We start from the raw sequence: 24047 nt of genomic DNA on the forward strand, positions 1-24047 counted from the left end.
GCCCGGCCCAGTGAGGGGGGATCAGGCAGAACGGGGCCCGAGGCCCGGGCGCGCCTAGGAAGGGCGAGGGGCCTGCCCTGGGAAGTCCGCCGAGACTGACCAAGGAGAAAAGCGAGTGAGGCGGGGCCGCTCCGGGTGAAAGGCCCGGTGGGCAGCACCGGCCCCGGAGCCGGCGGGGCCTGAGCTCCCCTGCGGCCTCGGACACTTCATGACCCAGCCGGGTGGCCCGGGGCAAGTCATCACCCCGACTGCCTGGCAACGACAGAAAGACCCCTAGTGGCTCTTCCGGATGAGCCCCTCCTCTGGGGGTGGAAGCTGCCCCAGGCACCGGCACTTAGCCTTGACCTTTGCATCAGCACAGGTAAGGGCCCAGCATACGGCAGGTGCTCAGGTGCTTGTCCGGGGACCCTCAAATACAACCTCCCTCCTCCGCAGAGGATCTCTCGTTGACCTGGATGGACAACAGGAAGATGCCTTGGAAGTCTTGGAGGCCCACTACGCACTTTACAAAGGGAGAAACTGAGGCTGAGAGGGGGTTACCCCTCAGTCAAACTGCCCCCTGCACTAGTGAGTGTGCCCAGGGCGCTCGAGGGCTCATTTTCTATGAAAGTAACTTCGTGCCCAGGAGGCAAAAGTGAAAGGCTGTACTTGAGTGATGGAGAGCCCATTAGCTCACAAGCTTGTTCTGATCAGTGACGGTTTAATGAACACATCCTCAACGGAGCAGAGTGGTCAACAGTTGTTTATTCAGAACCTGCTCTGAGCTCTCCCTAACCAGAGCCAAGAGCCCTTATACAGGTCAAGTCAGTGGGGCAACACGTATTGATTCCCCTCCCTCCAAGGCCTGGAGGAAGCTGGGAAGAAGATCCAAGCAGAGGCCTCTCTCAGATAGACACACTGGCACACACACACACACACACCTTTACACAAGCCCACACATACTCAGCCATTCACATATCCATACACACATTCACATACATCTACCCACCCATAACATATACAACACTCACACATGTAGACTACATACCATCAGTCACTCACATATACATATATCTACCCACTACATATACTCACAGACATACCTACACAGATATACACATATAACCTACCACTCATACATTCATACATGTACAGATAGCCTACACACACACACACACACACACACACACACTTTTTTTTTTAGGTTTTTTTTGCAAGGTAATGGGGTTAAGTGGCTTGCCCAAGGCCACACAGCTAGGTAATTATTAAGTGTCTGAGGTCAGATTTGAACCCAGGTACTCCTGACTCCAGGGCCGGTGCTTTATCCAATTCTTTATGCCATCAGTTCAACTGGTCTCAGTCCTGGAGCTTGCTGGTATAGACCTCCGCTCGATCCAGAGATTGCCTTCGATTCACAGAGGAATAGGAGGGCTCTGAGGTTCCCTGGGCTTTTGGAACCACCTCCTGGCTGATTTGAGATTCATGTTGTATCTCTAAGTCTGAGTTCCCCATACTCCTAAGCAAAAGAAATCAGGACAAGAGATTGATAAATACATAACTAGGTGGGGAAAAAAGGACTTTGTCGCAAGAAATCAAATTAAAGAGGGCTTGCTGAGCTTCAGTGATGTGGACAAGAAGAATTCATTAAAATAGGAAACTACCAGATGGCAGGGCCATCCTGCCTTGAGGCAATCTCCTCAGACTCAGCCCTGAACTCTTTGCTTCCTTCAAAATCCTAGGAGTTCTCCTCCCCACCCCCTTGCCTTCTTCCCAGCCTTGTTCCACTGAAAATCCCTTGGGCCTCCTCACTGCCCCATCTGCACTTAATATCACATGTAAGCCCCATAAGAACCCAGGAGGATGAACAGATTCTCATGTCCATTTTGTAGTTAGCAAAATCAAGGCCAGTAAGTGGCAGGGCCAACTAGATGCTGAGGAATGTGGTTGACCTATCATCTTCTAATATTCCAAGATGTTACTAGCTGCATTACTATGAACAAGGTCCTGTAAGGTGAGGGACCTAGATTGTGTTCCCTGATTCTTCCTAGCTGAGACATTCTCATTTCCCAAGGTACTGGGACAGAAAAGGACCTCAGCAACCCAGCAGGGTGAGCAGGAACAACCCTCTGACCCAGCCTGTCAAGAGACTTTTCCCCAGGGAAACTTCCATGGTCCTAGAGTGGGTCTCATCTCACCAAGGAGGCAGTGACTTACACAAAGCTGAAGATGACAGCTGCTGCAAAGCCCACCAGCAGAAAGAACACGAGAGTGCTGAGGATGGAAGTGATGACTATCATGGCCCCACTCCGCCTGCCAGGCCAAGTGTCAATCTGTGAGGGTGGGAAAACTGGAAGAGGGGACACAAGGCACCTCATCAAAGTGAGGGAGGCAAGGAGGAAAGCCCTCTCTCAGAACACCAGCTCAAATTGTGGAGTGTCAATGCTCTGAGGGCTCCAGTCCAACCATTGATTCCCCTTCTGATCCCTATGTCTCAGCAAAAAGAAGGGCTGAGATCAGATGATCTATCGGGGTTCCCTCCTCTGACAGGCTAAGGTTCTGGGAACACTGGCCCTCATGGATTGCCATATTGTCCCCACCACCCCCTCACTTCAACATCCACAACACACACACCCCTTTTAGTACTGGGATAGCCATTGGACAGTCCCATCTTCTTCACACCAAAGATTTGATTTTGCCAGTGTGAGAGCTAGAAGAGCCCCATCAAGCTCATCTCATCCAGCCCCCTAGTTTTACAGAGGTGAATTTGTCCAAGACCACCCAACTAGTCCCAAACAGGTTTTCTCCCTCCCCTGAGAACAGGGAAGAAAGATGCTTTATTTGGATATCTGCTCCCCAACTTCCAATCCACTCCCCATGATAACGGTGTTTAATTGAATCTGCCTGGTCTCAAGTCCTTGTGACTGTATCTCTTCTCATCTTGGGGCTGAGCTAAGTCCTATGAGACCTGGAGCCCCCAAGGATTCAGGATGCCATCCCCCTTGGAGCTCCCTGCACTCAGGAGACCCAGTTCCTTCTATGCTTCACATGTAGGAAGTCATTGTGGACTGTTGTAGCCATGATCATTACAACTGATGAGACCAGAAGGGATGACATGAAGACAGCAAGAACCCAGATCCAAATGCCTCCTCTGATGGTAGACCCTTCAACCACCTGGACTCTCTCGCTAAGTGGAGGAGGTTGGATTGGGTGGTCTTGAGGTCTCTTCAGCTTTAGAGAAATGATCCTCTGACCCTAAGAAAACACATTGGAACCAATTTGCCCAGAAGCTAGAGAGTGGGAAGGAAGCCTTTAGCCTAAAATGAAACACAAGGATGGCCTCCCCACATTAGCCATCACCTGTGGTCAGACTGAGCAGAAGTCCCATCTCAGCAAGTTCCCAAGTTTGCTAGAAGTGGGGGGCCTAGGAAAGTGATCTAAAACCCCTGAGAATCGAGTTTGGGACAGGAAGCTCCGTAGGCCAGTCTAGGCTTGACTCTTTCCATCTGGTGTCACCACAAGCCTATCCCTTCCACACTGCCAGCCCCAGATTCTTCCCACATTGCCAGATGAGAAAAGAGCTTGTCTAAACCTTGCAGTGCTACTGGGAAGAAGGAGAATGCTCATCCTCTTTATTCCATCACCTCAAATGATCCAACCTCCAGTCACTGCCAGTACTTACTCTGGTTTGTCCGAATTGGCTGAGACCAGAGGGTTTGATCTTCCACAAAACCACTTGATATATTTACCAGTACATATTTAAACCTAAAAGAAAAAAAGGAGGTGTTGATAGAACATTTGGAAGGGTACTTAGAAGACAGAACACCATCTTAGAACTGGAAGAGACCTTTCAATATAGAATAAAGAATATTAGGGCTGAGAGGGAGTCTAGAACAGAGCTGGGAGGGACTTTAGGCTGTAGAATGAAGGATGCTAGAACTAGGAGGAATCTTAGAACAGGGGATATCAGAGGAGGGAAGGAACTTAGAACAGGGAAAGTCTGAGCCAGCAGGAAACTTAGAAGAGAGACTATAAGAGCTTAGAGAGGAAGCTTAGAGCTAAGAGGGGCCTTAAATATGGAGAATATAGAAACTTAAAGGTAGAATCTCAGAAGCCATCTAAATTTTACTATCTTACGGGGGGTGGGGGGGTGGAGATGAGACCTGGAGAGAGAAAGAGGCCATAATAATTACAGGCATATTCCAGAAAAGCTACCCAGTGGATGCAGAGCTTCTTTGAATTGCCCATCAGAAATATATGGTGAATAACATGGAATTCCATTCTTGTTTGACTTCGTCTCAAACAGCCAAATCAGGAGGATTGGGGGAAATGTTTCATGGAAACAGATTTGGGTTCAATGTGAAGAAAGTCCTTTTCCTCCCTAGAGTTATCCTATCCCGGCGTAGTTCCTCTCAGGGGGCAGTAAACTGGCCAAATAGGCAGAACTACTTGTCAAGGATTCTAGCAGGGTCTGTGGGTTGTCCCAGGTGACTTGAGAGGGCCTTGGAACTCTAGTATCCCGTGATTCTGACCTAGGAAAGCCTACCTACCTGTATTCTGTGGCCCTCATAAGAGGGGGATTGCAGTTACCCTTGAAGTTGGGGTTCAGTAAGCAGTAGTCATCGTCTCCAACCCTGACCAAATAGGCACTCAGGATCTCAGCAGCTTTGTTCACGTCCCCAGCCTCGTCCAGGTTGGGCAGGTCTCCACACTGGGGCATGATGAAGGAGGCAGCTTTGTAGGGTGCTCTCTGGCCCCCGAACGTCTCCTGGAATGTGTTATTGATTGGGAAGCTGCGATTGTCCTGGATGGCCGCCTGTCCTAGGCTCTCTGAAAGGCAATTCCTCATGATCAGCACCTTCCATGTGGACAGCATCCACCTCTGGGAGCATCACATCCCCGCTACTGCAGTGAGAGCAAGACCTGCTGAGATGAATCCCAGCAGAAGGATGCTTAGGTCAGAGAATGAAAAATGTTAGAACTAGGAGGGAGCTTAGAACAGGGAATATCAGTGCCAGAAAAGAGCTTAACCCAGGAAATGTCAAAGCTGGGAGGGACCTTAGAACAGAAATTGAATGAGTTGAGAGGAAGCTTAGAAGAGAGACTGGGAGGCAGCGTGTCTGCTACATCTTCACAATTGCCCTGAAAGGCAGGTGTGACTCCTATCCCAGTAACTCTCCTCTCTCCCTTTCAGGGCAGTAGAAAGAAAACTGCTGCCTCCAGTCAAGGGCACCTTCTGGGCATGACCCTGGGTCAGGCATTGGATAGATCTGGACCTCCAGATCCTCCACTGTAAAAGGTTGGGGTTAAAAGTCTGTGGCCTATGAGTCGATGAAATTGGAGAGGCAGGGACTACAAGGAGGGGCCAAGGATAGAGCCCTGCATTGAAACACGGCAACTCCATGTCAATCACCGTGCTGAGCACCTCTTACAAATACGTTCTCATTTGGTCTTCAAAACAACCTTGGGAAGTAGGGGCGATCATTATCCCCACTTTACCACTAAGAAAACAGGTAAATAAAAGTGCAAAGACTTGTCTAGGGACACGCAGCTAATGAGGCAAGATTCAAATTCAGATCTTCCCAACTTCAGATCCAGTGCTCCATCCTCTATACCACACCAGCTGCCTGGGCTCACTGAGATCCAACCTCAAATCTTGCCTCAACCTTCATTAGCTGCTCTGTGACTCAGGTCACTTTGACTCTCAGCCTCTGCTTCCTCATCTCTCAAATGGGGGGGGTGGGATAGATTTCCCAGCTCTAAATCTGTGACACTGAAGTCCTCGATGTCTACCAAGCTAGTCTTGGACCAAGAGCTAAGATCTGGACCCCAAGTTTCTGCCACGTCCATTCCACAGGGAAGGTCAATATTACTCCATCAGGGAAAGCAAGATATTGTCCCAATAAAGGAGTGAGTCTATTAGGGTTGATCTGAGGGGGAAGGGTGAGATTGAGGAACCAAAATCATGAGCCATTTAAGATTTGTGCCACTTCAGGAAAAGAGAAAATCCATCACAGTTACACTAAAGATAATCATTTCTGTGTCTACCTGCTAATCTAACACAAAGCCAAGGAAGTGTCTCCTCTACGAAGCTCCCATAGGTAACCAGCCAGCCTCCACTTGAATAAGAGTTCACTAACTCTTAAGACCACAGAGGTCATTTTCATAGAGCCCTGAGGGTTAGGTAGGATTCCTGCTCCCAGATCTTCCCCTCCTGTTCCTTGATCTGCCAAATGGGGTTATGCAGAACAAAACTAATCCTTCTTGACCATGACAGCCCCTAAAACACTTGGCATCTGACCTAATCCTCCTCCATGATGCATTGAAGTTGCAATGATACCAATTTTTAAGTAAGGATAAAACCGCAATAGAATCTGGGCAAAGGTGGCATGGGCTGCTTGGGAGGCAGTGATCTCCCCCTCCCTGGACTGTTCTCAGAAAAGGTTAAATGCTACTCATTAGTAATAATGTAGCCGAGTGTGGATGCTGGCCCAGGGAAAGGCTCTGGGTCTCACCCAGTTGTGAGGATGCCTTGGCCTCCTGAATGCCTAACTATATGTTCTGAGATCTTGAAGGCCCAGAACTTGTGCTCTTCCATGACTTTTTATTGGGAAGATGCTAGGCCAAGATGAATCTTGACTCAGGAGACTTGGATTCCAGATGTGACGTGATCACACTTCTCTCTCTGTGAACTTGTGCCCTTCTGGTCAGTGAGGAGTGGGTATAATCAATGATCTCCCAGGACCCTGCCAGCCTTGACCTCCTGGGAGCTGGGCATAAGAACTCAACTTACCTGAGTTCACCATCACATACAGATTGACCTCATAGGAGACATTCTGTGAGACAGCAGAGGCATCAAACATACAAATAGGCTTCTCCAAGGTGATAGTGGTCAAGGTGGGGTTGTTAGTGGCAAACGTGATGCTGGCTAGTTGAGGTTCCAGGTCCACCGCTGGGGAGGCAAACAAGGCAAGGGAAGGATCAAGGGAGCTGAAAGGGACGCCCCTCATTTTACAGCCAGAGAGGTTGAGGCTCAGAGTGTTAAAGAGACTTTTGCAGAATCACAATGAGTATCAGAGACACCATCTGAACCCAAGTTTGGGATTCCGACCATGAGGCCCCCCTAACTCTAAGAGACATGTTCCATTTTTTTCTGCTCTAAGCATGCCTTCCCACTCAGGCCCTCTATAGAACAGAGGGAAGGAGGGGTTAGACTATAGAAGAGTCAGAGCTCTTGGCTGTTGAGAGGAGACCTTGGACAGCTCGCTGGCCCTCGATTGTCGTTCATCTGCAGAAGGGGGCTTTCAGACACATGGGGTGTTCTCCCCACTCACTCAGGGCTCTTACCTACTTGAGGCTTCTCAGCCTGGCACCAGGCTTTGGGGTGGGGAAGAGGGATGAGAAGAGAGAGAGGGTGCTTACTTACCCAGGCTCAATGGCAGCCAGCCCAGAGCTAGTGCAGCCCATAAGGGACACATGGTCAGGTACCTGGGGAGATTCTGGCTGAATTGGGACGGAATAACAGAACTTGACTACAGCTCCTACACATCAGAGAACCTGGGGACCTAGAGCTGGCCCCACCCCTATGCTGCCCTCAAACCAATCCATGCTCTCATCACCCAGTAGCCTTGCCTACAGTCCCACCCTTTCCACTCACCTGGTGACCCAGGAGAGAAGGGAGGAGAGGAAAGGTGACTGGAAACCGATATTTCTTGTCCCCCCATCCATGTTTGTCTGCCTCTGCTTATCAGGGCAACATTGATGGTAATCAAAGGGTCAGTACTTAAGCATTCCTGAGTTTAGAGGCAGGACCAATATCCTTATCTAAAGCTTAGATGTGTGTGGGGAGAATACAAGGGAAGGGTAAATCTGTTTCCCTGTCTTCACCATTCTGCCTCCACTTGTCCTGCATTCTCCCCTTATCCCACTCACATAGTCATACTAGACCCACATCAATTTTCACTGAACTGAGGCAACAGTCTCATCTTTGGCCTCCCTGCCTCCGGTACCTCCCATCTTAGATCTATCCCTCATAGTTGTCAGATGGATACAGACATCTTGAACCAAGTGAGCTTGGTCTCATGGTGGTCTTGGCCCTACCCTACCCCAGATCCAGAACAGTACCTGGCAGCAAGTAGATACATGGATTGATGCCCCTCAGTTTACTGATTGATGTCTCTGTCCTGCTCGAGGACCTGCAAAAGCTCCCTAGAGTCCCTGAGCCTGGCATTGGAGGCCTTCACAAGCTGACCTCCACTTACCTTTCTGGGGTTACTGCACAGCTCCTCAGCATGCATTCTGCCATGAACTCTTTGGCCTTCTCCTACCCTCAAGCTCTGGCACACTCCTGCAGTGCCCTTCCTCCTGGCCTCCCTCAAAGCTCTGCTCACATTTTCCCTTTCAGAGGAAACTTTCCCGTCTTCCCCCATTGGATATACAGGCTCCTCTCTTTAAACAACATATCAAGGCTTCTTTATCTCCAGTAGCTGGGCAGCTCCTGAGGGCAAGGATTGCTGTTTGATTTTGTTCTATTATGTCTTCAAAATCCTGGCTAGCACTGATCGTACTGGAGACTTAATGTTTGGATGAGATTGGATGCTCTGAGGGCTCTCACAGTTCTGACCTCTATTCTAAGATCTCTCCCAGCTCTGCCTTTATTACCTTCTGTCTTCCTAAATGGGGGGGGGGGGGATCCTCAGCATAATAGCCAAACAGCTTTCCAGAAATTGTTCTCATTCTAGACTCAAATGTATAAACAACCTTTTGTCTGCAAGATTCTAACATGACTTTGTGGGGTCTGAGCCCAGGCCAGTCCCGAGGCTGCTAGTGAATTGACTTACTTTAGGGCTAGTAAAAATAGCTGCTCTGCAGAGGGGAGAGGTGCAGAGTTTGAGATTTATCACCATTCCTGTGGTGGCCCTAAGCCCCAATGGCCCATTCAACAATTCAGTCTGCATTGAAGGACTGTCCCATGGAAAGCCTTCCAAGGACCTTCAAGCCCTGGTTTTACAGAACAGGATACTGAGAAAGAGAACATTTGGAGAGACTTGAACCTGGGACCCCTGCCTTTTTTATCCCGGATTTTGTTGACTAGTGTTTCCACAGTAGTCCTGCCCAAGCCAGGCACATCCAGGACTTTGCTAGTGTCTCAGCTCATTGAAATGCTGTCTTGAAAGCTGACTAGCTGAGAGCTTCTTTTGGTCTGAAGGAATCTTTGTACCCCTGAAAAAAAGTTGTGTTTTGTTGGAAATTGGGGGAGACTAATTGTGAGAAAATTGCCCAGAAAGCCAACCCACTCTAGGTCAGGTTCCTGAATTCTTTTCCCCAAGGCCTTGCTTGAGCAAAGCAGACCATCCCATCTCCTGACCTTGCTTCTCTTCCTTCCCCCCCTCTCCAGGCTACACTCCAGACCTGGATCCCCAGGCTGGTCCTCAGCTCTCTCTGCCCACAGGGCTTCTCACACTGGAAGGACCCCAGCCAGGTAGCTCCGCTCAGAAGCTCTAGTTTGGGAACAACTGCTGAGTCCCCAGGATGCCCACCCTCCTGATTCACTGATCAGCTGTTCCTTGAGACAGGGACAGTCTGTCTTTTTGACTGCCACTCATAAAACTTGGCCTCCCTGTCCACATGCCAGCCCCATCCTTCTGTGTGATTCCATGAAAGGGGATCTGAGTCCTCTGGTGACTGACCTGGGGAGGCTGGATCAGTCATTAACAAACATTGTGCCAGACAGTGTGCATGTAAAAAAGGGCAAAAACCCTGCCCCTGCCCTCAAGGAGGCCGCAGTCCAATGAGGGAGAGAACCGGTAAAAAATCTAGTAGTAACAACTTTTTAAAAACTTCTCATGGTTTTCATTCCTATCCCATGTTTTTTTTTCTTTTCCCTTAGTCCTAATTACTCAAACCCCAAATGACTAATATGTAAACATGTGAAATTCAGATGTATATGTACAACTTTTACTAGACTGTTTGCCAATGAGGGGAGGTAGGTAGGAAGGAGGAGTGGTAGAAAAATGTAACATAAATATGCAAATGGATGAACATTGAAAAACTTTCATAGCATGCAACTGGAAAAATAAAATATCAATTAAAAAATCTAAGAACATACAAAAGAGAGAGTGTAAATGACAGAGAATGGGGATGGAAGGAGGAGAGGGAGATGGCCCCCTTGAGTTCCCCTCAGATCCCCCGGGGCGGGTATCACACAAATCTATAGGCTAAGAAGCAAAGATCAGTCTTCACAACCCTGGGCTGCCCTTCAGGGGTGCCCTTTGCAGGGAGTGTTGGGAGGGACCAGAGGCCATCCTGCATCCTCTGAAACTCTTCCATGATAGGGCTGGCTAACAATGCCTCTGATTTTTGAGCCAGTGAGAACTGGCAGAGACCTCAAAACAGAAGATGCCAGAGTGCAAAAGAACCTTGGACTTTAACCTCCTCATTCCAGAGTCTGGGCAATTCCCTGAAGAGAGGCTGCCCAACTCTCTGGCATCCTCTCCCCTCTTATACCGGATGCAGGTGATCAGAAACCCCGAACTCAGACACTGCAGTTACATTTACAGACTTCAGTTGTTGTGCAACACCAGACCTGGCTGACTGGCTCTGGAATGAGGATGTGAGTTATTAGAAAGAAATTCCTTCTTGCTGACTAGGTCTGACAGCTCAGATGACCCAGGCTACAGAGCCCCAAACCACAGCAGCCATAGATCCCATGACCTGTTTGGCCTTAATAAAAAAAATTAAAGTTTTTTGAAATAAAATTTGAAAAAAAAGAGATGAAAAAGAAAAAAGGAAACTATCACTATATGCAAGGTTAGTTTTGGCAGCTCTTTCCTGACAAGGAATAGGAAATGGAGGATATGTCCATCAGTTGGGAAATGGGTGAACAAATTGTGGTGTGTGATGAAGATGATGATGGGAGAATAATATTCTGCTATATGAAGTGGGAAACAGAAAAACCTGTGAGGACGTATATGCACTGATGCAAAGTAAAATGTACTGTGTACAAAATAATAGCAATATTATAGGATGATCAGCTGTGAATGACTTCGCTTTTCTCTGTGATATGATAACCTAAGTCAATTCTGAAGGACTTATGATGAAGACCACTATCCATACCCGGAGAAAGAGCTGATAGAGTCTGAATACAGATAGAATATATTTTTTAACTTTATTTTTCTTGAGGTTTCTTTTGAGGGGGCAGGGAGGTCATGTTTTCTTTAACAACTTGACTATCATGGTGATGTTTTGAATGACTGCACATTGATTGTTTGCTTTCATATGGGGGGAGTGAGGCAGGAGGAAGGGAGAGAATTTGGAACTCAAAGTTTTAAAGACAAATGTTAGAAATCGCTTCTGTGTATAACTAGGGAAAATAAAATATTAAATAAAAATTTCTTTAAAAAAATAAAGAATTAAAATAAACATGGTGTTAAACTCCAGAATTTGTCCTAATAAGGATCAAACATTAGCCCCCAGAGCTGGATCTCAAGAAAGAACAGTTAGGTTAACTTCCATATTTATTACATTTCTCTAAGCTTGCAGATTATGCATATATGTGTGGGACCCAACTGGAAAACTGGACCCAAAATGGAGTTTGGAGAATGATATTTATATAATTGCGCTATCAGAAGATGATCAGAAAAAGTTGCTCCTGGACTTATCCATTGCCTTCAGCTCAGGACATACTTCATGACACACTGGGGAAGGGGGGGAGCTCAATATCAGACATTCCGTTCCTTTAAAAGGAGTGCCCCCTCCCAACTTGGGACCTTTGTGTGTGCCTGGTCAGTTATGCTAAAGATCTCCACAAAGCATGGGAATCTTCCCTCCCCCCAGGACATAGGTCCCATCCAGTGACTGTAGGACAATGAGGAGATTCAACAGTGTCTATTTAAGGTGATATGCATAGGATAAAAAAAAAATCACTGTCATGGACAAGATGGAGATAGTGAAGCTGGATGAGCAATCTTGGGAAAAGGTCTGGAGTCATAATGGATCCAAAGCACAATGTGAATCAGAAAGGTGACAAGGCAGCACCCCCCAAATGATTTTAGATGGGAGGTCCTGTCCTGGTATCATCTCCCATCCCCAAGCTCTTCACTTGCTGCTGGGGTCTCAGGTTCAGAATGACAAACCAGAGTGTTTCCAGAGGAGGAAGAAGCATTGAAAGACTGGAAGGGGTGTCATGGGGAAGCAGTGATCAGCCACATTCTGCTTGGCCCCAGAGGGAAAAGCCAAGAGAAGTATTCACTGAAAGAAAGCTACAGAGGCAGATCTGGGGTTGAGAGAAGCAAAAACTCACCCAAGTGGAACATTGACCTTAGGAAACAATGAGCTCCCAGTCACCAAGAATAAGGCAAAGCTTACAGACCACTTAGATTGGATTGAGATACTCTCAAAGACTACTTCAAACTCTGGAGCACTGTTTGTGTGTCTACGTTCCCCCCACCCTCCTTTTTTTTAATCACAGACATTTCTGGAAATATCTACTCCCCCTCCAGACTGAGTTTTCCTTAGTAACCAAAATCAACCAACCTCCCTATCATGAAGTTCCCCTTTCTACATTGGAATGCTCTGATGCTTTCTTCTTCTTCTTTCTTTTTTTTTAAAGGTTTTTGCAAGGTAAAGGAGTTAAGTGGCTTGCCCAAGGCCACACAGCTAGATAATTATTAAGTGTCTGAGGCCGGATTTGAACCCAGGTACTCCTGACTCCATGGCCCGTGCTCTATCCACTGTGCCACCTAGCCACCCCTTTTCTTCTTTTCTAAGATAATAGTGGTCCTACAACTTGGCCCAGGAAGAAGGCAGATCCACCAAGGAACAGGAGTGAGTGAGCCTCCATTCTCCCTGCATAATCCCAGGATTCTAGAACTCACTGCCCACATATGGCCAGCAGTAAAATATTAATCCCAAGTCCATACTGCCCCTCAATTTTATACACACACACACACACACACACACACACACACACACACAAATATATTTGCCTATTCTACCAATTTAAGTTTTCCCCAGAGTTGTTTATCCTTAGTTTTGGAAGGGAACTAATGACATCGTGAAGTGATGTCACTACTTGCTTGTGAATTGGATTGAAGTGATACACAGTCATAAACCTCACACTCTCCTCCAGAATCCAGTTGTAAAACAAAAGTCAAAATGACTGGTCCAAGATGCAGTGGGAGACCCAGGCCTTTCTGAATTAAGGTTTTCTCAAGTCTTGTTTTTTCTGAGGTGACACCTATTCAATGACTAAACACTAGTTTCTTAAATCCAATTCACTTGCATATCATATGGGTGCTCTGCCCAAAGGAATATGGAGATGTTTATATTCCTTTAATCCAGTTATTCCAGTATAATTGATATTGGTCCCAATATAAATTTGAAGTCTCAGGCCAAACCCCCACTTGGTCATTGTTTGGACCTCTTGATTCCTAGTGAATGTAAATAGTAATTGTTTCAGTTTTGGCCAGAAACCCTGAGGATCTTCTCCTCCCAGATTGATATTTTTTGATTTTTGACTAGATAAAAGGTCATTCTTTGCCCCATTTCTTTTTTTATTTTTATTTATTTTTCCATTATATTTAAAGATAGTTTTCAACATTAATTTTTTTAAGTTTTCTCCCTCCCATTCTTCCCTCCCCCAACCCTAGGATAGCAAGTAAGAGATATAGATTATAGAGATACAGTCACGTTACGCACACTTCCATATTAATCATACTATAAAAGAAGAATCAGAATAAGGGGGTGAATATAGTCTGCTTTGCTCTGCATCTAGTCTCCATAGGTTTTCCTCTGGATGTGGGGCATTTTCCATCACAAGTCTTTAGAATTGCCTGTGATTACTGAACTGCTGAGAAGAGTTAGATCCATCATAGTCACTCATCACATGGTATTGCTCTTAATCTGTACAATGTTCTTCACAAAGTAGTTTTGCTCACTTCTCTCATCTCTCTACTAACCTAAATCACTGAATTGCTTCAGTCGAACTGAGACCTGGCAAAGACCTAGCATTAAAGAGCCAAGTCTACCATTCTATCTCCAGTTGTCTTGATCCATATCTGGCACCTGGGCCCAGTTCAAACCAGACCATAGCAAACTAAGAGTAGGCATCAGTGGTAGCAGTGGTGGCTTCCAGATCCCTCAGCCAGAAATGCTAAAGACAACTTAAGATCAGCAGGGAGCACAGACCTAGCTCCAGCAAGCCAGGTTGATAATTGGGAGCTGCTGCTGCTGCTGCTTCCTCAGCTCTCAGCTCACAGATGGGAAGGGGAGCAGAAGGAGATTACCGGGGACTCTTTGCAGGACTGGGTCAAAATCCCAGGGTTAGAAGGAGCACTAGCACACCAGAGCTTGCTGCCAAAGGGGAGCGGAGGATCCTCTTCACAGCTCCCAGGGCCATTGTGGTCATTCACAGACTAGAGCAAAGGCCAGGAGAGTAGTAAATGTCTCTCGCTAGATCATATCACCTTGGAAGAATTGAAAACCTACAAGTCCCTAGAAGCATCTCTGGAAAAAGCTGCACAGAAGCCCTGAAGCTTTGGATTTTGTATCTTCCCAGAACCCTGCCTTAACAAAGAGTTAAAATCAAGTCATAGCTTGAGAAAAATGAGCAAACAATGAAAGAAAAAAATCTGACCCTAGAAAGTCACTATAATGACAAGGAAGATCAAAACACACACTCAGAGTCAAAGCTCCTACATCCAAAGCCTCCAAGAAAAATCTGAATTGGTTTCAGACCATGAAAGAGCTCAAAAAAAAGATTTTGAAAAATCAAGAAAAGTAGAGGAAAAATTGGAAAACAAAATGAGAGTGATACGAAAAATGAATCTGTCTGATCTTGTTATCACTTAGACTTTTTGTTTCTTCCTTAAGGATATGATTTCTCTCTCATCACACTCAATTTGGATCAATGTACAATATGGAAACAAAGTAAAGACTGACAGATTGCTTTCCGTGGGTGGGTGGGGGGAGGGAAGTAAGATGGGGGGGGAATTGTAAAACTCAAATAATGTCTTTAATTAAAAAAAAGGAAAAATCTCACTCAAAGACTTAAGGAAGAGTGAACGTGTCACTGTGGGGACAGATGTGAACTAATCAAATGAAAAATCTGCGCAGTCCGTAACCTTTCTGTTACACTAGACCCCTTCATTTTTAGCCCACGCTCTATCCACCCAAGTGAGGTGCTACATCATGAGGAAAGGGAAATCAAACCTTGCACTCCACCAGCAGACCCAGATCCACTCCCATGAGAGCAAATGCCGCAGAAACCAATCAACCAACCAAAAGGCTTCTGCTAGCAAAGAATCACTTGCTGATATCTATCCTCCATATTCAATCAGGGTGCTTTGTAGGGGGTGGGGTGGTGTTTCGTGTCCAGGAAGGCTGAGACAGGTTAGACAGGATGCCTTGGAGGGCCCTCCCTGCTCCCCAAGTCAAGTAGAAGATTCTAGGTCCCCCATTCCACCTCCCCCTGCATGTTCTGCCCTTCAGCACCCTCACCTTTCCCTTCCTCCACTCCCTTGGTCTCACATGCCAGGAATGTTTCTGGGTTATTTTTTAAACAGCCCTGGGAGCCTCTGGCCTGGGTTGGATGAGGAGACAGTCATATCCATAGAAAAGGAAAGAAAGCACCAAGCCTTTGGGATACCCAGGACTTCATGATTACAGTCATTCCTTTAGGGGGTCATCAGAAGCTGCAGCTGCCCTGTCCTGTCCTCTGTCTATCCCCTGCCCAAGCCCTGCTCAGTGAGCTTTCTGGTCTGTAACACGAGGAGGCTGGTTGGAGGGGCAGCTTCTCTCCGGTCATGTCCTAGTCAAGATACTTTATCACTTCAGGCCCAGCTCTGAAGACTTTCAGGCTGCCCACAGCTAGAGCTGGTCTCTTCCTCCCCTTTCCTAGTGCATCTCACATACACCCACATTCTAAGTGAACAGACATTCATCAAGGATCTATGATGCTGAGCACTGTGCTGAGAGCTGGGGATACAGAGTAAGATGCTCAGGAGGCTCATAGCCTGATGAGGGAGGCCTCTGAACAGACCAGATACGGATGGGGGGAACTATCAGAGGGAAAGCTAGGGCTTTGCTGGGGGGCTCAGGAAAGGCAAAAAGCAGGAGGGTGCTGGAGACTTGAGAACCCAGAGCAGGAACCCAATCCCTAAGTGTGTGAGTGGACAGAGAGTTTCATTTTAAAGGGTGTTGAAGGCCAAACAAAGCACCTCATTCTGGAGATGATAGGGAGCCACTATAGTTTATAGAGTAAGGGGTGACATAGTCATCTGCACTTTAGGAAACTGCCTTGGGTGACTGATTGGAGGATGGACTAGAGGGGAAAGAAACTGAGGCAAGCAGGGAGTCCTGCCCTGTCCCATCCACCTTATGGATGAAGGAGTCATATCCTTATGAATAAGGGAGGGGAAAAGTATGCCTAAAGTGCTATGACTGAGCTGGGGGATGGGGGTAGGGAAGAGGTTGGTACAAGCACAAGACGGGGAACTCCAGTGGGAAGGGGCCAAGACCTGAGAAAACTTGGGGGGAGGGAGGAAGGGGAGAGCTGTCTCAGAAACCCTCTTCCTGGATGAAAGGAGTTGCAAGGTCAGCACCCAGGCCTGGGGGCAGGGGGTGGAAGGTGGAGGTGGGGTGTGAGGGCTAGGTCACTAAACTGAATGGAGGCTTGGGAAATGCTTCTCCTTAGCTCCAAGGTATTCTCCACCTCCCCCCCTTCTCTGGGCAGTATTCATCCCTTAGACTCCCTGAGTCAACATTTCTGGCTTATAACAATACATCTGAACCCCTAAAGTTTTCTATGGTCAGATTAGCTTGAGTACTCTGGACTTGATCTATGGTTTGGGGAATCTGGAACCCCAAGACACAGGCCCCTGGAAAAGGAGTTCTCTTCTGGTTTGTGGCTTTCAGGTAAATCTACATCATTAGGTCTGAACCCTGACTCTATCTCTTCCCCTCTGTCTTTCCCTGTGTGTTCATGGCTCTGCTCTCTCCTTTCTCTTCTTTCTGACTTCTGTCTCATTCCCCGTTGCTAGACCTTCATCCAGATGATGTCAAATAGTCAAGTATATTTACCAAGTCCTCTCTTCTCTTCCCCCCCTCTACCCCAGGGGTGATAGTGGCGGAACAACAACAGAAACAATAGGGAGCCATTGCAATTTATTGAGCAGCGAGTGACCTGTTCAGACCTGTACCTAAAGAAAGTCACTTTGCCAGAAATATGAAAGCAGGGCTTGAAATGGGGTGAGATTTGGGGTAAGGAGACCAGTTCGGAGAGTTGCTGCAGTGATTTCTGCTGGACACTGCCCCTCATCAGCCTTGGGAGTTACTGAGCTTCTCATCATTAGAGGTATCCCAGCACAGACCAGACAGAGGAAGATCCTTATACCAGGCAATGTACTGTGGAAGGTAGTCCAGCTTCTCTGGGACACCAGACTAGCTTTGTTCTAAGGTCTTTCCAGTCCTCGGGTTCTATGATCCTGTGCCTTAAAGGATTCACTTCTTTTTTTTTTTTTTTTTTTTTTTTTTTGCTTGGCTCCAGAGGAGAGAGCTCAGAGCAGTGGGAAGTTACAAGGAGACAGATTTCACTTTGATTTAAGGAGAAATTTCCTAGGTATGTAATAATTTCTTGGTGATTGATGAGTCGCTCACATTTCAACCTATCCAAAAATAGAATGGACTACCTTTGGAGGTGGTGAGCTCCCTGTCCCCAGCAGAGGCTGGTTGGCTGTTGTTGAACTGTTGGGCTTTTGGTCTGAGTAGCCAAGACTTTTTTTCTCCCTCCTAGATTCCTTCTAGACTTTCCCTTCCTCCCTCCAACCGCCCCTCCCCTTCCTTTAAGGATGCTCTTATTGTCCTGGATCCATCTGAATTCAAATCTTGGCTCAGTCCAGGATAGCCACAACCTAGACCCTTCCCCTCTATAAGCCTCCGTTTACTCCTTTGTACAGTGAAGGGATGGGACCAGATCCTCCTTTAGGATGGAAAGGGCTGGGTGCTCTATAATAACTCAGGGTGGGAACTGGGATGCCCTCTGGTGGAGAATGGGGGAGAACCCTCTCCAGACAGCCACAAGTCCAGTAGGGGGAAAAGAGGGAGTAGAAGGAAGGAGTCTGGAGTCTTTGCCCAAACAGCAAGTCCTGCTTTGGGAAAGACTGGAAGCAGCATGTGCCACCCCCCCAAACCACCATCTCCCTTTGGATCCTGAGGGACACAGTCCAGCAACTAAGAGCCCCAAGAACAGCACTGCCCCTCCAGAGCCAGGACCAGGTCTATCCTACAACCATCATCTGGAGGAGTGATCTTGGTGGATCAGAACTCCCATCAACTACCCCCTTGGCATGGGAAGTATCTCTGGAGGATCAGCATCCCCTTCCTACCCCCCTTGTTCCTTCTCTTCAGAGAAATGTGGAGGTGATGCCCCCTTTACTTCTTTTTTCTGAGTCTCTGTGCTGGTTCTACAAATTGGCTTTCCATTAGGAGGGAATGAAACAGCATAATGAGGGGCAGGATGGTTGGAGGATATCTCCTTTCTCAGAATGACTGCCCTGAGTTGGGGGTAAAGAGGTGGGAGAAATGGAGGGGTGGGCATAGGGTGTGGAGGTACCTGCATGTGCTAGGAACCTCCATGCACTCAACCCTCCTGTGGCTGGCTCAGCCTCTCAGAGGCCTAGACTGGGCCAGGAGAGGTTGTTGAGAATTCCCGTTGGCTCCACCTGCCTTCAGTCTCTTGACGCTGCCTTGTCCCCCATCCACTGAGTTTCTCTACATTTGCTTATTATGTGTTTAATGTTTTTCATCTTCAGTGATCAAAGGCATTCCTTGCAGGTTATCCATTAGAGGGGTGAGTATTTAAGCAAACCTTGACTCTTCAGGATCTCTAAGGACTGGATGCCCATTTCAGAGACTGGTCCTCAGTCTAGAAATGAAATGAAGCCCTGGGTGTTGGTGGGAAGGTGATGGGGGGTGGGGGGAGAAGGCAACAAGCATTCATTAAACCCCAACTGTGTACCAAACACTGTGCCAAGTTTTTTTACAAAAATTTTCTCATTGGCCTTGATGGGCTAAAAGGGCCTCAGTGATATGGGTTGGGCAGGAATCAGCTGGAACTGGAGCCCAGGAGCTGTCTACTAAGGTTCCCCTACACTAAGGCTGGGCCTAGGCTTCAGGTGAGTGACCTCCTTTTTCAGGGTCTTCAAATAGGGACTTAGCCTAGATGACTTTGAAGGCCCCTTCCAGTTTCACATTCTCTGTTTCTGACCATCTCTGAATCTGGTCCTGGAATCCCCTTGGGCACCACTGAGTTCACTCCTCTCATTTTGACCCAGGAGGGGATCACTCCTGATCATCCAGGTCCCTTCCAGAGTTGGCATTAGAGATCTTACCTCAATCCTTGCCCCTGTGGGTGAGACTGGGGCATGACCACTTTTTCCCCTGGATGGGGGGCAGAGGGAGCTTGGGGGAGGTTCTTCCCCTTGGTCAAGGTAAGACAGTGCTGAAGGAAGTCTGCAGAGAAGAGGAAACAAAAGGGTAGTATCTCTTTAAAGAGGGAACATGAGCTCATCCTTCTTCCCACAGCTGATGTCATCAGGTAGTCACTCACATTGGAAGCAGTAGCATCCCTGAGGCTGGATCCAGGGCCAGCCCATCTGAGGTTGGGGGGGGGGAGCAGATAGAGGGAGTCAGGGGTGGTATAGGTGCAGGAGTGAGGACCATGATGAAGGGATCCAGGAGTAGAGGGGAGACACAGGATTTTCCTGCTGGGGAGATGGGTGGGGTATGGATAATGCAGGTGCCATCTGGCTCCAGGGCTGCATGACTTTCCTCCCTCCCTCCTATTTCTCTTCATCTTCTCCCACCTCCTCCCACCCTCCCTCCTTCATCTCCTTCTCTACCCTTTCTTCTTCCTTCTTCTTCTCCCTTCTTTCTTTCTCCCCTTCTCAGTTTCCTCCTTCATCTTCCTTCTCCCAGCTCTTCTCTCCCACATCCTCCTGCCCTTCTTCTTTCCTTCCTCTTCCTCCCTTTCTCCCTTCTCTTTGTCCCCCTTCCCCCTTCCCCCTTCTCCTCTCTCCTTTCTCTTCCTCCTCCTCTTTTTTGCCTTCCTTCTTCCTCTTCCCCCTCCCTCCTCCCCACTCTCCCCCCCATGAAGGTTGGTGGGGAGGGGTGCCGGAAAGATGATATAATCTGAGCCTTAAAGCTGGGAGGGCCCTCAGGGTCGAGCAGTCCTCCCCCTGTACCCCAGGAGGAATCCTCTCTTTGACCTTCCATTTGCATATCATTTGAAAAGGTGCCTTGCTAGGGAGTTCACTAGGACAGACTTATACATGCATTTCAGAAAATCTCCAAGCAACCTGCTCTTTGTTTCTCTTTGGTGTGGAATGTTGTTCAGCCTTTCAGTTGTGTCTGACTCTCTGGGACCCCATTTGGGGTTTTCTTGACAAAGATCCTGGAGTGATTTGCCATTTCCCTCTCCAGTTCTTTTGACAGATGAGGAAACTGAAGCAAGCAGGGTTAAGTGACCTGCCCAAGGTCACAAGGTTAGGCAGTATCTGAGGCAGGCCAAGAAGAATGGGGTCAGGGTGGAGAGGGCGACGCAGTTTGGCCCAATGAGAAAGTGGAAAGAATCTTTCAAATCCCAGGTGTCACTTGTCACTACACAAAAACCTCCAGAGGCTCCTGATTGTTTTGAGGAAAAAATATAGACACGTGATCCTCTTTAACAACTCCCCTCCTATTTTTCCAACCTTTCACCCCCAAATTTCTCCTCTTTTGAGTCTCAGCATTGCAAAAATAATGCAGCCCTGGTATGCCCCTTCCTTAGCCCCCTTCAGACCTCAGTTCAGGGGCCATCTCCTTCAGGAAGCCTTCGCTGATTTTCCCCTATTTCAAAGTGCTCTCAGCCTCCTCACATTTCTCAAAGAACCTGGTCAGAATGACTCCTTGGTCCTAATTGGACCCTAGCCTTATCCAGCCCTAGGGAAGATCTCGGAAGGTGGGGGCTGCAGTATTTTTCAGCTGCTTGTCTCCTACCACCCAGCAGAGGGAAAGTCTGGCCACAGGAAGGGCCCATGGGAGAGTTCTGGTCCCCACCCCAGGTGGGGGGCCAGAGGTGGAGTGCCTCCCCACCCTCTCCCATTTTCTCCCGAGTTGGGGATAATGGATGGTGAGCTCTTGCTTTCCCAGTCCCCAAGAGAGTGAAGCAGGGCTCTGTTCACTCCTGTTCTTTTTAGCATGTTTTCAACAAGGTTGTGATGAAACTTTGGGATGGTTCCTGAAAACTTAGTCCAGAGTGATTTAAATTTTTTTATTATTATTTTATTATTATTTATTATCTTACCAAAATGGTGCACCTCTCATAGTGGGAGAGAGGGGTGAGGAAATCCCAGAATGCAAGGTCTTTTATGAACTTTGCAAGGCCTTGTTCCTGCCCCTCATGCCAATCATAGTTTGGGGTCACAGTCTAATGGATCCATTGGTCCCCACACATTTCCCCTGCCCTGCTCATTATACTAAAGAGCAAGAACAGCCACATCTCCCTGAGCATGAGCAAAGGAGGTCAAGACCCACCTAATCTCAGTTTTGATCAGATGGAGGCTGTCTTTTGACTTTACCTCAGTACCTGCCCATAGGCACCAGTAGAAGCAGACCCTGGTCTTTGTCATGTAAACTAAATCCTCCCTTCACATTCTAGAGAGATCCAAACACCCACGTATTCCTCACTCTCCCCAAAGTACAAATGCTTTGGATTTAGGAAGAGCAAAACTGAATTAGAGTAAAGACATATTGATTAATAGTTTATCATTCTGAGACCTGCAATGAGGTGGCTGGATGGACATTTACTCTTAAGTATCCCCATCCTGTTCCCTCCAGCTAGTTCCTTTGGATGAGGCTGGGATAAGGTGGCCAAGAGACGGAAGGGGGTGGGGGTGGGGTGGGGGAAGGAAACCTGGGAGCCTTTCCAACTGGAGAGTCTAAGAAGACCCTAGGGCAAGTAAATACCCACTGGGGTTTCTGATGGGATTAGAAGGTGATCCTTGTTGTTTTGTTTCCCATTAAGGGAATCATCTCTAAGCACTGTTTTCCAATGTTAATTGGTCTAATTACCAGGAGGTGTTTTGTTATCTTCTTTGTACCTAGACTACTCCTTTGTTTCCTAATTTGTTCAAAAGGAGATAATTAAAGGAAATGGGAGAATTTTCAGTCACTTGTAACAGAAACAGAAGTTCAAGACTCATTTACCTTTGGTAATTGTGCGGGTGAACAAGGCATCAAGACCAGCTTCTGCTCTGATATTAAATGATTTAACTTGAAAAGGCTACAAGCCAAGCCTAAAGTGCAAGGAGAGTTGGAGAATGATTTTTTTGTTCATATGTGATTGGGCACTCAATGTAGCTTCTGAGGCTGAGATGCAACTATGTATTGATTGAATCTCTTCTGCTTGTGCTCATTTTGGTCTGACAATTAATGCCCAGAAAACACAGGTGCTCCACCAGCCAGTACCACACAGCCCATATATGGAAGGATTGGTTATAGGGTTGCTGGAAATTATGTGGCTGACTAAACGTTGAGCAAATGTGAAAAAATTCACTTAACAGATCCTCTCTGACCCAGAAGAATTTAGGGACAAAAATGCATTTAGATTTTGCTGTGATTAGTAGAAGTTAAGGGAAAGAGATCAGCAGCAGCAGCAATAGCTAGAATAAGTAGTAGGGAGGGTATCGTGGCAGAGGAGCTTATTTGGGGAATGGCACTAGCCAAGAGCAGGCTGGCTTCCCAAAAGAAGACAAGCAATTAAATCTCTTAGAAGGTGAGCTTTTGAAGGGGCTGGAAGGTGAGATAGGTAATTAGGCCATAACTCAGAGAGCAAAACTGAGGTCTTTGGGGATATAATAGAAAAGGGGTGGTAGCTCCAAGATTTAATCCTTTCAGACTTGGGTGGGGATTCACAGTGTGGTTGACTGGGATTGGTTTTGTTCCTGAGGGCACTGATTTGCTGATCCTTCCCCGGGGACATACTTCTGGAGAAGTTTTGAATACTGTGGCTAAATTCACTTTCTTCGGCAGTATACTTTCCTGGTAGGTGCTCTTTGAATGTGAGATTGACACAGGGCAGGCTAGCCCAGTGCTGAGAGGCTCCAAAGAAAGTTTGGGAGAAAAGAAGCATTCAACTGACAGCCACTGTGCTGACCTCTCTGCTGTGCGCCTGTGAAACCGGAACAGTCTCCCAGCACCATGCCAGGACAATGACTCGCTGCCATTTGCATTATCTTAGGAAGAGTCTGAAGATCACCTGGCAGGAGAGGATCGCAGACGTAGAGGTCTTTTCTTGGTCTAAACAGCCACTCATTCAAACCACGGCGTAGGGCACAACTCCAATGGGCTGGTCACATTGTCTGACCAGCAACTGTTTATTTGCCTACATGCTATTGTCTGGAGAACTCATACAAGGCACGCACTCCCATGGAGGCCAGCAGAAATGGTCAAAAGACTCTCCCAAGATCTCTCTGAAGAACTTTGGAATTGATTTGGGAGATAACTGGCACAGGACTCCCCAGCATGGCATGCAGAGAGAGTGTTGTGCTCTATGAGCAAGGCAAAAGCAAACGTGAGATGAGCAAGTTTAGAGAGGCCACTCCAATTTGGAGCTTGTATTGGGCTGATCAGCCATAGCTGCCACACTGAACCTTGATCCCACCATCATGTTGGTATTTCGATCCTTTCTGAGAACAAACCAACCAAACATTTTTCCAGACTGGTGAGTCTCTGGACTCTCTGGCAGGATGATTCCCAGACAATTTTGCAATTCAGTTCAACAAAGATTTATCAAATGTCTATAAGACATTCCCAGACCCTGGGAATACTGAGGCAAAATGAAACAAGCCCTGGCCTCCAGGAGCTCATTTTATTGAGGAAGTGGGAACCATGTGTTCAAAGACGATTTCAATAGAAAATGCATTCAAAGTATTTTCAGGGCCTTGGGGGAGAAGAGCACAGGTCTGGTGTGAAGGGCAGTTTGTAATTAGAGACCCGAGGGCTCAGAACCAAGGGGATCCTGAAAGGGTCTGGTG

General features: G+C 47.3%; 1 protein-coding gene across 1 annotated transcript; it reads right to left on the bottom strand.

Annotated features, from left to right (window-relative positions):
* Positions 1 to 734: 734 nt before the first annotated feature.
* Positions 735 to 7574, bottom strand: UPK3A (uroplakin 3A). Its single transcript, XM_074227301.1, has 6 exons — positions 7403 to 7574; positions 6770 to 6928; positions 4527 to 4806; positions 3659 to 3741; positions 2194 to 2326; positions 735 to 1495 (listed from the first exon to the last, which is right to left on the bottom strand). Exons 1-6 carry the CDS (start codon positions 7452 to 7454, stop codon positions 1336 to 1338), a joined length of 867 nt encoding a protein of 288 aa, XP_074083402.1. The 5' UTR covers positions 7455 to 7574; the 3' UTR covers positions 735 to 1335.
* Positions 7575 to 24047: the final 16473 nt, after the last annotated feature.

The sequence above is a fragment of the Macrotis lagotis genome, chromosome 2 (genome assembly GCF_037893015.1).
Source record: "Macrotis lagotis isolate mMagLag1 chromosome 2, bilby.v1.9.chrom.fasta, whole genome shotgun sequence".
Taxonomy (NCBI): Eukaryota; Metazoa; Chordata; class Mammalia; order Peramelemorphia; family Peramelidae; genus Macrotis; species Macrotis lagotis.

What these genes read in the sequence shown, in the direction of transcription:
- UPK3A (XM_074227301.1), bottom strand. Translation starts at nt 7,454, where the DNA reads ATGTGTCCCTTATGGGCTGCACTAGCTCTGGGCTGGCTGCCATTGAGC. An exon ending in GTATGTGATGGTGAACTCAG is followed by an intron (nt 4,807 to 6,769) that starts GTAAGTTGAGTT and finishes ATTGCCTTTCAG; the next exon opens with AGAGCCTAGGACAGGCGGCC. An exon ending in ATGAGGGCCACAGAATACAG is followed by an intron (nt 3,742 to 4,526) that starts GTAGGTAGGCTT and finishes TTTTTCTTTTAG; the next exon opens with GTTTAAATATGTACTGGTAA.